Raw genomic sequence first — 12,665 nt, forward strand, 5'->3', positions numbered from 1 at the left:
CAAGCAAGTGTAAATCAGCTTCCAGGATCATCAGATGTCAACAATCGGCGGTTTCTGTCGGTAGCAGTGTTTCTGATAACTGCAGGAAGTTTTAGACGTTCACAAAGCTTGAAAAGTTAATGCATAAATCCCAGAATGAAGAGGGCGAAGATATGTCGAAAGCGAATGCGAAGATCGAGTTATTTTAAGCAGTGCATTCTGAAGCATTAGTATTTTGTTTCACCGAAAGACCGTTGGTTTGGACTATTTTGAAGCACTTTCTGTCTTTTCGATGTGCGTTGACGTTTCGCCACAAAAGTTGGAAAAACTCCCCCATCAAGTTGTGGCACCACGATACTAAAATACCTTTTTGAGGCTGGGACAACCATTTTTCCCGTAAAGAAATATGTACTTTTAACGGAAGACGTAATACAGTGGTGAAGTTCACTGACTGTGTAGTTTTGCCCTGGGTTTGAGACGATGAATGAATCGGTAAACGCGCGCATCGCCGGATGTAAATTGACGACTTCCGCTCGAATAATTTTTTCTTTTCTTTAATTCATGAGCCATATAACAAACAACTTAATAACCTCGACCGTTCGGTCGTAACGGAAAAATCTCAAACCTCGGCCTACCGTATTGACCTCGCTATCGCTCGGTCAATACGGCAAGGCCTCAGTTTGAGATTTTCCCGTAACGACCTCACTCTCGGTTATTAAGTAGTTAGTAATTGCTAGGCCCCACGAGCCTTTCGCTAAAAGCACTATTAGTGGGTAAATAAAGTTGTTGTTGTTGTTTTAACTAATATATCTTTTAAAGATCTAAAGAGGATTGTAACCGCTAGTGATGTTCATAGACATAGTGGCTTTCTTCTTTGCAGTATTATCTCTATGAATACGATGACGAGGGACTTCCCTCAAAACGTCCACGGCACTGTCTTCCTTTCGCCGTGATACATTTGTTGAGAAATGAAAGTACCGCTGGTGTAGTACAGCCCATGCCTCCTTCAGAGAAGCCTGCGAGTCCTGTTAAAGAATCTAACAAACTAACTGAGGTACGTTCAAGTAGGGGGCCTGTGTGACAGTTAGGTCGTGTTCTATTAAACCGTTTCAACCACAACCGTTTTGGGTTGATACAGTTGACGTTTCTCAGTAGAACAATTTTGCAACCGTTTTCGTTTAAAACGCGGTAACTCCTGGAAAGAGTCCTTACGCGAGCTACAATCGCGCGACATGATCACGCAAATGCTTTTTCAACTTGGTTTGATGGCGGTTGAAAAAGTTGGTCAACCAAACCACATGGAGCACACAATCTTGTTGAGTAGGATAAATAAAGGATGAAAAGAATGAATAGTAAACCTTTGTCTCCCGTTATCATCTCTTGCACAAACATACATGTATCCTGCAAAACACTGTAGCGCTAAACTCGTACCTTGTAGGCCTTTTCGCGTTGTGCAAAAATTTACGTCATTAGAATTATATGTAAACCAGAAAATTTTTGCACAGCGAGAAAAGGCCTAGTTACTAGTTAAGCGCACTAATTTTTGCGCGACTTATTCGCGTAAGAGATGTTACTCCACAAGATTGTGTGCTCCCTGTGATCAAACCAGCCGAAAACGGTTTTTCCCCAATAGAACGCGAAAATACCCAACCAACCAGAAACGGTTGATATCAGTAGAACACGGCCTGAAACTTAAAGCTTGCGGTTTCTGTCGAGGGTCAAGTCTATCATTCGGGAACAAACAGAGAGCAAATGGTCTAATTGTTTAATATATCCCGGAGACTGAACTGTTTGGCATGCAGTCATGTCAATAAAAAAATGAGACGTTGACGGTTTTGTTTCATACTTTCTGGCAATAATACATACTGAAAGTTGGCGAGCAGAGAGACACTTGTGTAGGTAATCAGATAACGTTTTGGTCTACAGTCCAGTTTTACCGTAGAAACCCAAGTGATTAATACGTCACGTGTAGCCTTTCTTGTATACCTTGAGCTTCTCGGGATAATATTAATTCGATTCAAAATTTTTAACCGTTTTCTCTCACAGGGCATGAAGACTCCTTCCTTTAGTGACGAAGATGGCATTCTGGCATGGAGAGGCTTAGTAACGAGTAACGAAAAGAGCTTGGGTTGCGTGTCGTTATTGACGGGGCACAAACTGGGCCTCAACTTTTGGTGAGTAGTAATGGCGGACGCGCCTTGTTTTTGTGCGTGCTAAAGCTGTAACTGAGCTTTCTATGTGTATCATTACTGACGAGAAGATGAATAATCCACCGTTGTTACGAAGATCTTCCTTAAACTATCTGAGATTTAAAATAGCCCTGCTCTCATTGACATTCGCTTAGCGGGCATGACAATTTCCGCGAGGAAGCTTTCATTTTTTTTACAATGTCTTTATGGATTATGGTGGATGCTTTATGCAGTGAAAATTACATGAACCAACTGTGACTTGAGTAAGTGAGTTCAGTGTTGTCGCTATTAGTTATGTTTCGTTATTGAGATTTTTGATTATCCCCCGAAAGACTATACATGTAGCCCCATTAGCGATCCGCGCCTTTCAGTGGTAAGTGACCACATTTCAAAGATCAAAATGTTTTCTGTGTAACTATTTAAAGTCTCTATTTCTGAAATCGCACGTAACCTTGGCATCGACAATACGAGTGGCAGCCAAAATAAGGATTATGAGTTGCATTGTGTCCTTCTTTGTTTCAGGAAATCTTATCTTGACGTCTCCAGAAAAATGCCTTTAAAACAGTTGAGTTTGATGCTACCTGGAGATGCAAAAAGCGCTTGGAAGTCACCTCGTGAGTATTGAAGGCTTCAGTCTCGTTCCCAGGGTCTATATTTACCCTGCCACTTTTAGACGAGAGGGTAGGCACGGAGACCGGTGAACAAGCTTGTTACACATGTAACCACAGTACCACAGCACAAGTAATTAAGTCCCAAAACGGCATTTTTTTTTGGTCTGAATTATGGGGTTCGAAAAGTTGAAACTAATATGAGTGGTGCAGATAGGCCTCTGTACCGTTAACTTCTACTCAAGGTCAGGTTAGTTTAGCGCGCTGTCCTCGTTACCTGGAGGTCCCGGATTCAAGCCCCTCCCTCTTGCCACCAGCTCGATTTGTTCGCGTTGGTCTCGGGTTCAATTCCTTGGCCCAGCAAGTAAAAAGTTAACTGGTCCGCCTCCTGCCATTTGGGATGTTAAACTGTGTTATGTTTATTTGTAGTATTAGATTCAGAATTTGTTGACGTTGGCCCAGAAAAGCCTCATCCAGGAGTGGTCAATTAAGACCTTTGTTTATCTATTTTTATTTTATTTAAAGTGATATCCCTGGGTACGGATAATGAGTACCAGAACTGAAAGGACCATTATGAAATGAGCGGCCTGGTGAAGGTTGGGCCCACTGACGCTTGTAGTGACAGTTTATGGTGGTTTAAATGATTTGAGATTTGTTAGGGCACGTTATCAACCTGTACCAGATTCGGAGACTTTGGAGATAACAACAAAATATCATTCTTGTCTTTTTTTTTTTTTTTTTTTTTTTCTTTCTTTTTTCCGAAATGTCCAGAGAAACGACTGCGAGGCCGCAAGTCAAATCACAGTGGACTGTGGACAGAAGTAACAAGTTTAATTATATTGATACTGATAGTCTTTATCTTTTAAAAATCCTGCCTTGATGACGATCCATTTTACCTTTTCGATAGTGTTGTACCGAAACCACGTCCTCAGTCTTTGCACAATGAAGCCGGCGCCAAGGCAACCCAATGAAAAGTTCACAAACTTCACGAGACACTTGGCCATTAAAGCCAAAGCGGTAAGTTGTCAGCTGAATAGAACTGAAAACGGCCTGTCAAACATGAAGGCCAGGCCTTTTCTCGTGGCCTAAGAACGTAAATGTAAATGCGACTGAAAGTCCGAGCTAACAAGAAATACTACTTATAATTATGGCGATTGTTTCCGCGAGAGTTTGCATTGGGGGATGGCCTTTCTTTATATCTTACAAAGTGTAATCAAATTGTTAATATGCTATGAAACGTGGTTACACAAGATAAATACACTGCGAAGCAAAGCGCGTAATTTATGGCGAAAATTTTCTAAAACGCTGTAAAAACACATCCAAAAGTCTTTTTCATTTATTTTCGAAATAAAGCCCTAATTGATCTGTGATATTCAAGAAACAGAGATTTTGGCAATACGAGTGTCCACTCTCTTGGAAGAGTTCTAAATAAATGTGTTTTTTATACCTTTTATACATTTGTCGTCTTTAATTTTTATCGAAGATTCTTTTGTAAATTACTTCAGATGACGCGGGCGTTTTTAGTAAGTGATTAATTTTATTCTTGCTTTCTTTTTCACAGGCTGGTGTACTGTGCATCGATTCATTCACTAGCTTGTTTCTTGTTCCTTCTAGTAAACTGGCCATACGTCTTGGTAGGTGTATTTTTGTCCCTTTTCTTGTTTTGAGCTTGTACTAACTGGGAAACGCAACTCCAAATTGACAAGACAATCAAATTCAATTTCGTCGTCTGCATAAAATAAGCGCGCAGTGTTTTCCTATCAATTACAAGCAGGTGATTGGGAAATACCTTCACAGGTAAGTTCTAGTTTGCAAAAAACTTTTTTCAATGCGATTTTTGGTACTTAAATGAATTCAAATTAAGTTCGATTTGACGTTCATCCTCGTCACCTGCCTGTTGAAAGTATTCGTTTACAAAGGAAGGGCAGGGCTATTTCTTGCACTAACCTTATTAGAAATTAAACGTTATATAACTCAAATTATCCTCGCATTGGTTCTTACTTATGATCTATTGGAGGAGATACGTACAGGTTACATACGTTATTAACATTTCTTGGTCTCTTTTTTTATAGAAAACAAATATATTCCATGTTGCCGTGCTTCTGTTCAGTAATAGATCACAGTTGACGCCAAAATGTGGTAAGAACATTAGTGGGACACTCGCCTAACGGCTCGTGTGCAACGTTTTTGTTCTGTCAACATTTTTGACGTCATCTGTGATCTATTACTGAACAGACGCAAGGCAACATGGAATCTACTTTTTAATTTATGGAACGTGTAAGCACACCACCAAAGAATGTCTTTCTGATTGGTACAACTTAGCCTTTGTACTTTTGATTCCACTTTAATTCCTTTATTTGATTTCAAGTGATTGCTCATATGTCTCCTAAATCGAAAATTATTATGCTTTTGCGTGTTGTTTCTTTCTTGCTGCAACTGTCCTTTTCAATCAATGTAAGCTAGCATAAAATAAAAACCAATCAGGAAATGCAACTAGTTTTAAAGTTGGAAATACAGTTGACTATAAAAATAAGCGAAAAAACGAAACGACGTTTTGGTGTCATCTTGGCACCATTATCAAGCAAAGAATGCAACAGAAAATGGCTTTATAACACCTCACTGGATTGACAGGGAACAGTTATGTTTATTGTATAGTTTATCTCACACCTTTACTTTCAGTATAAATTATCATTTCTGTTGAATTCTTCACTTGATAATGGTGCCGAGATGACACCGAACCGTCGTTCGGGGTTTTTTTTTTTTTTTTTACGCTGATTTTTATAGTCAACTGTACTGAATGAATTGATCTCGTAATATTCTCAGTGACCATTAGAAAGTTGCCTTAGACTGAGGTAGTAACTAGTTCTGTTCGCATACTCGTAGGATTCTGCACAGCTGAGAAGCCACCTCGAATGTTTTGTATTGTGTGTCGCCGGCATTCAAGTTTACTCTTCCCAACCTCCGCTTTGCCTCAAGCAAGTCCTGCGACCTCACCACCGGGCAGTCGATCAGCCCCTGCTTCACATACAGGTATTACTGCAGAGACGGTTACGGCCGCCGTAAGACCAGCGTCGTTGGATTTAAAAGCACAACACAAAGCAAAGATCGTAGTATCTTCACCAGAGAATAACTTTCCTAAGCGCACACATCCACGCCATATCGCCAAGAGATCCCTTTCGTTTCCATTTAGCCCTGTGAAAGATTACAACAAACGTTCGCTCAGGATTTCGAGGAGTGCAAGTACTTCTGCAAGAGACGGTTTCCGGGATGGCAATTCAGAACTCAAGCCTCCTACACCAGACAGATTTCTTGAGTTACAAACCAACTGTAACGGTTCATCAAGAGCGCGAGAGTTTGAACAATATTCCTGCCCGGGATCTCAATTAAAATTATCGATGTCGACGCATGACGCAAGTAAGAAGAATGTGGCCATGAAACAATCCCAGCTAACTCCACCAACTGCCAAAGAGGCGTGCCATGAAAACTCGTGTACGGAAAAGAAACTCTCAAGCTCTGTAACTGGTGGAGGGAAATACGATGCATCATTTTCCAGCATTTCTCTGACAAAGAATGAATCTCCGGTAAAGTCACCAGCTGCTTGCGTTATTCCAAGCCCCAGTAGTGGCGGTTTGTCGCCCTTTTGGCCTGATTCCCCAATTGTGTTTTCCTCTGGTTCCGATAAGAGTCCATTCTTATATGATGCGCCTTCGAAAAAAGACGAAAGAACTGAAGGTAAGAGAAGATTGCCAGCGAACAGTGGAGATAACTGGCGCGTCAATCTGTCACAGTCAAGAGATGAACTATCCGGAAAAATGACGCGGCAGTTGACAAAAAGAGACGAAGAAGCTGATTCCACTCCTAGGATGTTAATGGGAAGACCTTTTCGAGCGTCGGAAGAGAAAACTCCTGACGGTACAAAATTACATCTGGAGAACTGGAACACAACCTCGTCATTCTTGAGTGACAAACAAGCCTTGCACAGCTTGAGGAAGGCAGCTGCTCTTCAGAAAGGCTCTAAACTCCATAACAGCACAGAGTCCCGCGATGATCTGCAAACCATTGACATGGAAATCTCTGAGCCGTCGAACACAGACTCATCAAACCTGACAAACATGGGAGCTGATGATAGCTTGGACAAAGTGGCTATGCGTTCAAGACTCCTTCAAGTGCACGATGATCTACAAACTGTCGATATGGAAATATCCGAGCCATCAGAATGTCCCATTATTTTAAGTCACGCGTTTTCGTGCGCCCCCTCGGTGCCACTTCACGATTGTTCGTCGAGCTATCCAATACAGTTAGCCAGTGGTATTACACCAGTTGCGGGAGGTCTACATTCAGGTGGCTCCATTACCAAACATGCGCATGATTCTCTGGAGAGTTCTTTGCCATCAAATACCGCAAAGATCTCAGAGCTATCGTTGTCAGCATTCAACGATTCTGGGAACTCAAGGAAAGAAGACGTTAGAAACTCCTTGGAGCACGACGAGGTCGATAACGAAATGTCCCTTGCGCCTAACGAAAGGGCATTTGCAATGGGCAGCATAACACTAAACGTGCATATGTACCCCAAAGCCTCGGAATCAGGTGACATTGTAGAACCCGTTGATATGGATATTACCGATGACGTGGAACTGTTGTCTAACACTTTCGAGTTCGAAGATGACCGACCTACAACTAAGAAAACAGCAGGGGTACTCGATGATTACAATGCAAATAGCGGTGTGGAAAGGTTTTCGCCAAAAGAATTGGCAAACGATCCTATTGAAAATAAAGGTAGTCTGGGTACTGGTTGTTATCTCAGTAAGCAGCATGTTTCTGGGACAAGCGAAGACAGGGTACTAGAGGTTGTAGAGAACGCAGCGTCAGGGATCACCACTGACCATTCTAATGACAAATTGACGAGTAATAAACGATCTTATTCTAGCCTGACCTCGTCATCCGAGCAAGATATTGATGCTAGGGTTCTCAACCCTTTGCAGCAGAAACCAAAACACGTTTCATCGGAAGATGCGACTCAGATGACTTGTTCACCATTACCAAGTAAGAAAAACCCTTCAACGTGCTCGATCACTAACCGTAAAGCTATTGGATTTTCTCTGTCACCAAAGAAATCCACAAAGGTTATTGCGCGCTTGTTGAAAACACTACAAAACACCTTTGCGGTCAAGACGAATTGTGATCAACCTTCTCTTTGTAAATCCAACGACTTAAGAAGTACTGAACTTTCTTCTGTTAAGTCTTCACCTCTTAAATCGACCACCGATCAAAGCAATGACTGTATCAGCAGAATAAATTCTGATGACTTTGCAACTATGGACGAAAGTAGAGACTGCAAACCATTGGCTGTGAGTTGTACAGCTTTTGAAAGAGACGACACGGATTTCCCCGAGCATGCAGGTTCACACTTGGGGGGTGTTATCGAAACGTCATTATTTCAAGACTGGGGAGTCACAGAAGACTCTCTGATTAGCGCAGACCATGACGGATCTACTGAAGTTTATGATTTTGTGTCGCAAGCAGACCAACCCGTAGAACCGATTGAAACATGGCCCGTGATTGACGATGGTGATTTTCCAGATCCGGAAATTGTTGTTTGTTCACCACTGAATTCAATAGAAACATTCACGTTTAGATTTCCAGGAGAATCTGGGTTTGATGAAGACGAGGACGAGGTAATCCCGAGGGAAACGAAGACAACCGAGGAAGAAACGATTCTTGTCGAGGAGAGATTTCTAGGTTTCTTTATGGGACCAGAAGTCGTTATTTGCTCGGATGGGAACACGGAAGCGATCGTGACACCTTCGGAAGAACTGGAGTCGGCAGCATTTCCTCCTGAAAAGAACAACGATGAGGCGACTTCAAGAGAGGAATTGAAAACCAAAGGATTTGAGGGTGAGGATTTAAATATAGCAGAATGCTCGCGACCTGTTGACAGGCAGTGTGCACGAACAGAAAGCTGCATGGAAGGGTGCTCAGAGAAGCTGTCACAATCTCTAGCGTCCCAAAGCTTATCCAAAGACGAACCTTTGATCCAGTCAGAGCAGTCGGTAGTATCTCAAGAGGTGGACCCAGTGAAAGGAGGTGATGCATCACCTGAAGTTCCGGAGACAGAGATCCCCTGTCCCGAGAAATTGAACACCACGTTAAGCGGCTGCATGAAAAGTGTAGAGAACCTGTCTATACCGAAAACGGTACCGCAGTTGGAGGAGCCTCCATGCGAAGGGGACCATTCATCAGAAACGCGAGGGGTAAAGACAAGCCCTGGAAATGAAGAAAAGCAAAGATTGGAAACAGTGAAACGTCCGGGCAAATTAACCTGTGCAGCAGAAGTTAACATGAGCAACAGGCTCGGTGGAAACAGGACAGAAAGAGGTGAAAAAGAAACGTTGTTGTATCCAACAGATTTTCCAGAAGTTGTTCATGGGAAGACACATCGTGACAATTCGATTGAAAGAGTACAAGCATTGAACATTCCGAACGGTTTGCCAGACACTAGAGTAGATCCACAACAAGAAAAAAAGCTTCCTGGCTGCGAGGAACCGATAACATTACCAAAGACCCGCATCACTGATAATGGTGAGGTGAAACGATCAAGTGACAAAACTCAAAGCACAGCTGCTTTGAACGAAGGAGTAACATCCACAACGCTTAGTTATCCATCACCACCACAAAGCAGCAGCAAACTTCAGTGCAGTGGAGTAAATGAACCCACAGACTATACCTCAACGAAACATTTGCCTCTAAAGCCTGTAGAGTCAAATGCTAAAATAGTTACGGACGGCAAGCCGGTTGAGGAGACTATCAGGACAGTTCAATGTTCTGGCGTTACTGTGAGTCAGCCTCGTTTGTACAGCAACCCAGAGATTGATAGCCAAAGAGGCAAAACCGGAGAACGCCACTGTGATCGGGATTGTCGAGGTAAGAATGAACCTCTGAAGGACATTAACGATCTGCAAAGAGACCACAGGGTGCTAAATGGGAAAAGGAAACTTGTAACAGAGCCTGAAAATATGGCTAAACAGCTGAAGTGGAGTCCAGAGCCTCCATGGGTGTCTTTAAAATCGCAAGAAGTCGACTTCGGAGACAATCGTCTCTACCGACATTACACGGAAAGAGGACGATCTGAGTACAGACAGGCCGAATACGGTGGACAGTATCCTAGTCCTTATTGGATGGCACCGTCCTTGCCGGCACATCTACCCGTGCGCAACGGAGAGTGGGGAGGACTGCCCCGTGTGGTTCCAAGTGATCCGCCCTGGTACCCACCAGGAGGAGTTACAAACCAAAACCGCTTTGAAGGCGTGTATCCCAGTTCAGCAGATTTTGGTAGGGCTATTTTTGCTCCCATAATGTACCGTGCACGTCCCATGTTCTCGCCACCTGGTACCGTACCAGGCACTTGGCAACTTCCTGGGAATTCGTGTCACGTGACTTATCCCTTGCTTGGACGACGATAATCGGTCAAGAAATAGAATCATAGTTTACAGCCCAGTCCACACTACGCTGGAGAAATTTGAAAAAGGACGTTTTCACTCTGAAAACGCGTCAAATGTTTTCCGTCCACACGACGCCGGAGGAATTTGAAAACGCAACAATTACCGGTCATTTTGGATTTGCGTTTGAGAAAAACTCCCGTAAGGAAATCACCTTGTCAAAATCATTATCAAAAAGCTTCGTTTCTTAAATGTTTTCCTTCCAAAATAAAACGCAAAGCCGGCGTTTTTAAATTCCTCAGTTTGAAGAGCGTTTGAAAAGCTCCATTTTCGTGACGGATTAGTGTGGACGGTAGGCCTAACCGTAGTAATAAAGCTGCGTTTTCAAATTTCCGCCGTAGTGTGGACGGGACTTAAGTATAGCAAGCTGCTGTGCAGTCAGTACCTCAAGCGCGCGCGCTCCAAAGTACTTTGCCAAGAATTTGGCGAATGAGACAAATGAAATAATGAAAAGGTGTTTCACGGAATTCTTGGAATTAACATGAACAACGAATTATGGCAATCATCGAGGAGAACTGGGAGTGAAAGTATTACAAGTCTCTTGTGCTCGTGGTTTAAAGCAAGCCTTGGTGCGAAACCATTCAAATTAAAACAAGTTTGATTGGCATGAAAATGAAGTTGTGGGTACTTAATTTATTTTCATAGGAAAGGTATTGCATCAAGATTTGCTTTGAAACGGACGGAAATAATCTATGTTAGGCATTCGAGAGAAGGTGCTTGCTGAATGTTGTTGTTATCACCACTCGTTAGAACCATTGTTTGAACTGTCACGCAGTACCGAAATAACGGGCGCTAACCACTCCCGGGTTAACTTAGAGCGTGACTTATTTTACGTGACTGGGGCACGGAGCGTGGCGCTTTTTTAGTCATCTTAACAGGGTAGCTTTTAAATTGTAAACTACAGTAACTTAAAAGCGTTTTCTTCCTGATAATGATTAAAACTGTGATGTGTTCAGTTGACTTTCTCATCTCTCGGGGATTACTGCATCAGTGATTTTCTCTGTCACACTTAGCCACCTAACAGTCACCATAAATTAGTCACGCGAGGTCCACTTGGGCAAAATATAAAGATATGGGGGATACACTCGAATGAATCGGGAGAGTAACATTATTTTGGCTAAAATTCCGCTAAAATTCTGAGTCCGAATTTTGCACAAAATTTATGGTAACAGGGCGTGTCACTGTGATTTTATGATTAGGGGCCGTGATCATGCAGTTTTTGCACTTTGGTTAATTGAGAAGACTTAGAACTCTAAAATGACACTAGTTCTGCCTGCCAATCCCAATCTTTAAAGTATTTATAGTGGGCCATTTTACAGTCATGTGCATAGTTACTTGGCCTGTGAATGCAAGCGAGGTTGGAGGTGACCTTGGTAAGATCCAGACCTCTCTGCTTTTCGCATTTTCACATTCGCCAATTAGTGAGCCCAAGAACAACATGATTTACACAACAAAAGCAGTGAGATCTTTATCAAAACAGGGTCACCTGCAGCCTCGCTGCCATTCAAAGGCCAGGCTACTGAAAAGACAATTTTAAATTGGTCAATAGGCCACGTTCGACATATCAATATTCTAACATAGCTCCGAGGCTTTCGGGCCAAAATTGTAAATTTTCTTTTGTCTCTCAATTCCCAAAAGAGACTTGAACACAAAGAAAACAGCGCCAAATATAGAAGCTTGTCCTGAAAGCCTCGGAGCCATGTTTGAATAGTGATATATCGAACGTGACCTATTGCGATCTTTTGTTAGAAAGAAAACAGAATTGTATTTTAATTGCTGTTGATCCTCTGAGGTGATGCAAGAAAAAGCGCAAACATGTCGTGCTAAAAATGTCAAAAAAAAAAAAAAAAAAAAAAAAGAATCAAGACAGTTTTTGTCGCCCTTAAAGGCCGTTTATTCCCTCGTTTGGATTATTTGTAAGATACTTGCATTGCAGAATTGGATTATTAAATGTAATTAATATTATAAATTATATTTAAGTACACATTTGAAAATTTTACATATCCATATATGTCATTGAATTAGATCGAAGTTTGGTTAAAGTTTTGTACTTTCAGTTCGACATTTTCCTGTTGTGTTATAAAAATTCAAATATATATAGATGTATCGTGTTTTCCATATAAAAAGAAACTAAGTTATATAAAACTTCAGTACAAAAATTACATTGATTTTATTGAGAGTTTAAAGAGTGAAAAATTAAAATTAAAAAGCGATTATGTATATTAAATTAATGTTTGTTTTACTGTCACTTATTGAAGGTATCATGATGCTGCGAAGTCGAACAGTTGAGTCAGTGCTTGTCATTTTGATCACTCTTGATCGTAATATCGAGGTGACATGTGCAGTGATAAGTAGTAGTTTTTTTCCTCAATCTTGGTTCCAAATCCTCCGTT

General features: G+C 41.8%; 1 protein-coding gene across 4 annotated transcripts in view; it reads left to right on the forward strand.

Moving 5' to 3' along the window:
* LOC110062855 (uncharacterized) overlaps positions 1 to 12,133 on the forward strand; it is a 31,637-nt gene extending 19,504 nt beyond the window's left edge. For all 4 annotated transcript variants that reach the window (XM_089298920.1, XM_020769801.2, XM_020769802.2 and 1 more), the window contains 6 exons: positions 860 to 1,033; positions 2,026 to 2,153; positions 2,691 to 2,782; positions 3,684 to 3,793; positions 4,338 to 4,410; positions 5,660 to 12,133. In XM_089298920.1, coding sequence (XP_089155046.1) covers positions 860 to 1,033; positions 2,026 to 2,153; positions 2,691 to 2,782; positions 3,684 to 3,793; positions 4,338 to 4,410; positions 5,660 to 10,236 — 5,154 coding nt within the window. In that variant the 3' untranslated portion in view covers positions 10,237 to 12,133. The remainder of the gene's footprint in view (positions 1 to 859; positions 1,034 to 2,025; positions 2,154 to 2,690; positions 2,783 to 3,683; positions 3,794 to 4,337; positions 4,411 to 5,659) is intronic.
* The last annotated feature ends 532 nt before the right edge of the window (positions 12,134 to 12,665 follow it).

This window comes from Orbicella faveolata, unplaced genomic scaffold (assembly GCF_042242905.1).
Source record: "Orbicella faveolata isolate gen_17 unplaced genomic scaffold, um_ofav_v1 contig_34, whole genome shotgun sequence".
Classification (NCBI taxonomy): domain Eukaryota; kingdom Metazoa; phylum Cnidaria; class Anthozoa; order Scleractinia; family Merulinidae; genus Orbicella; species Orbicella faveolata.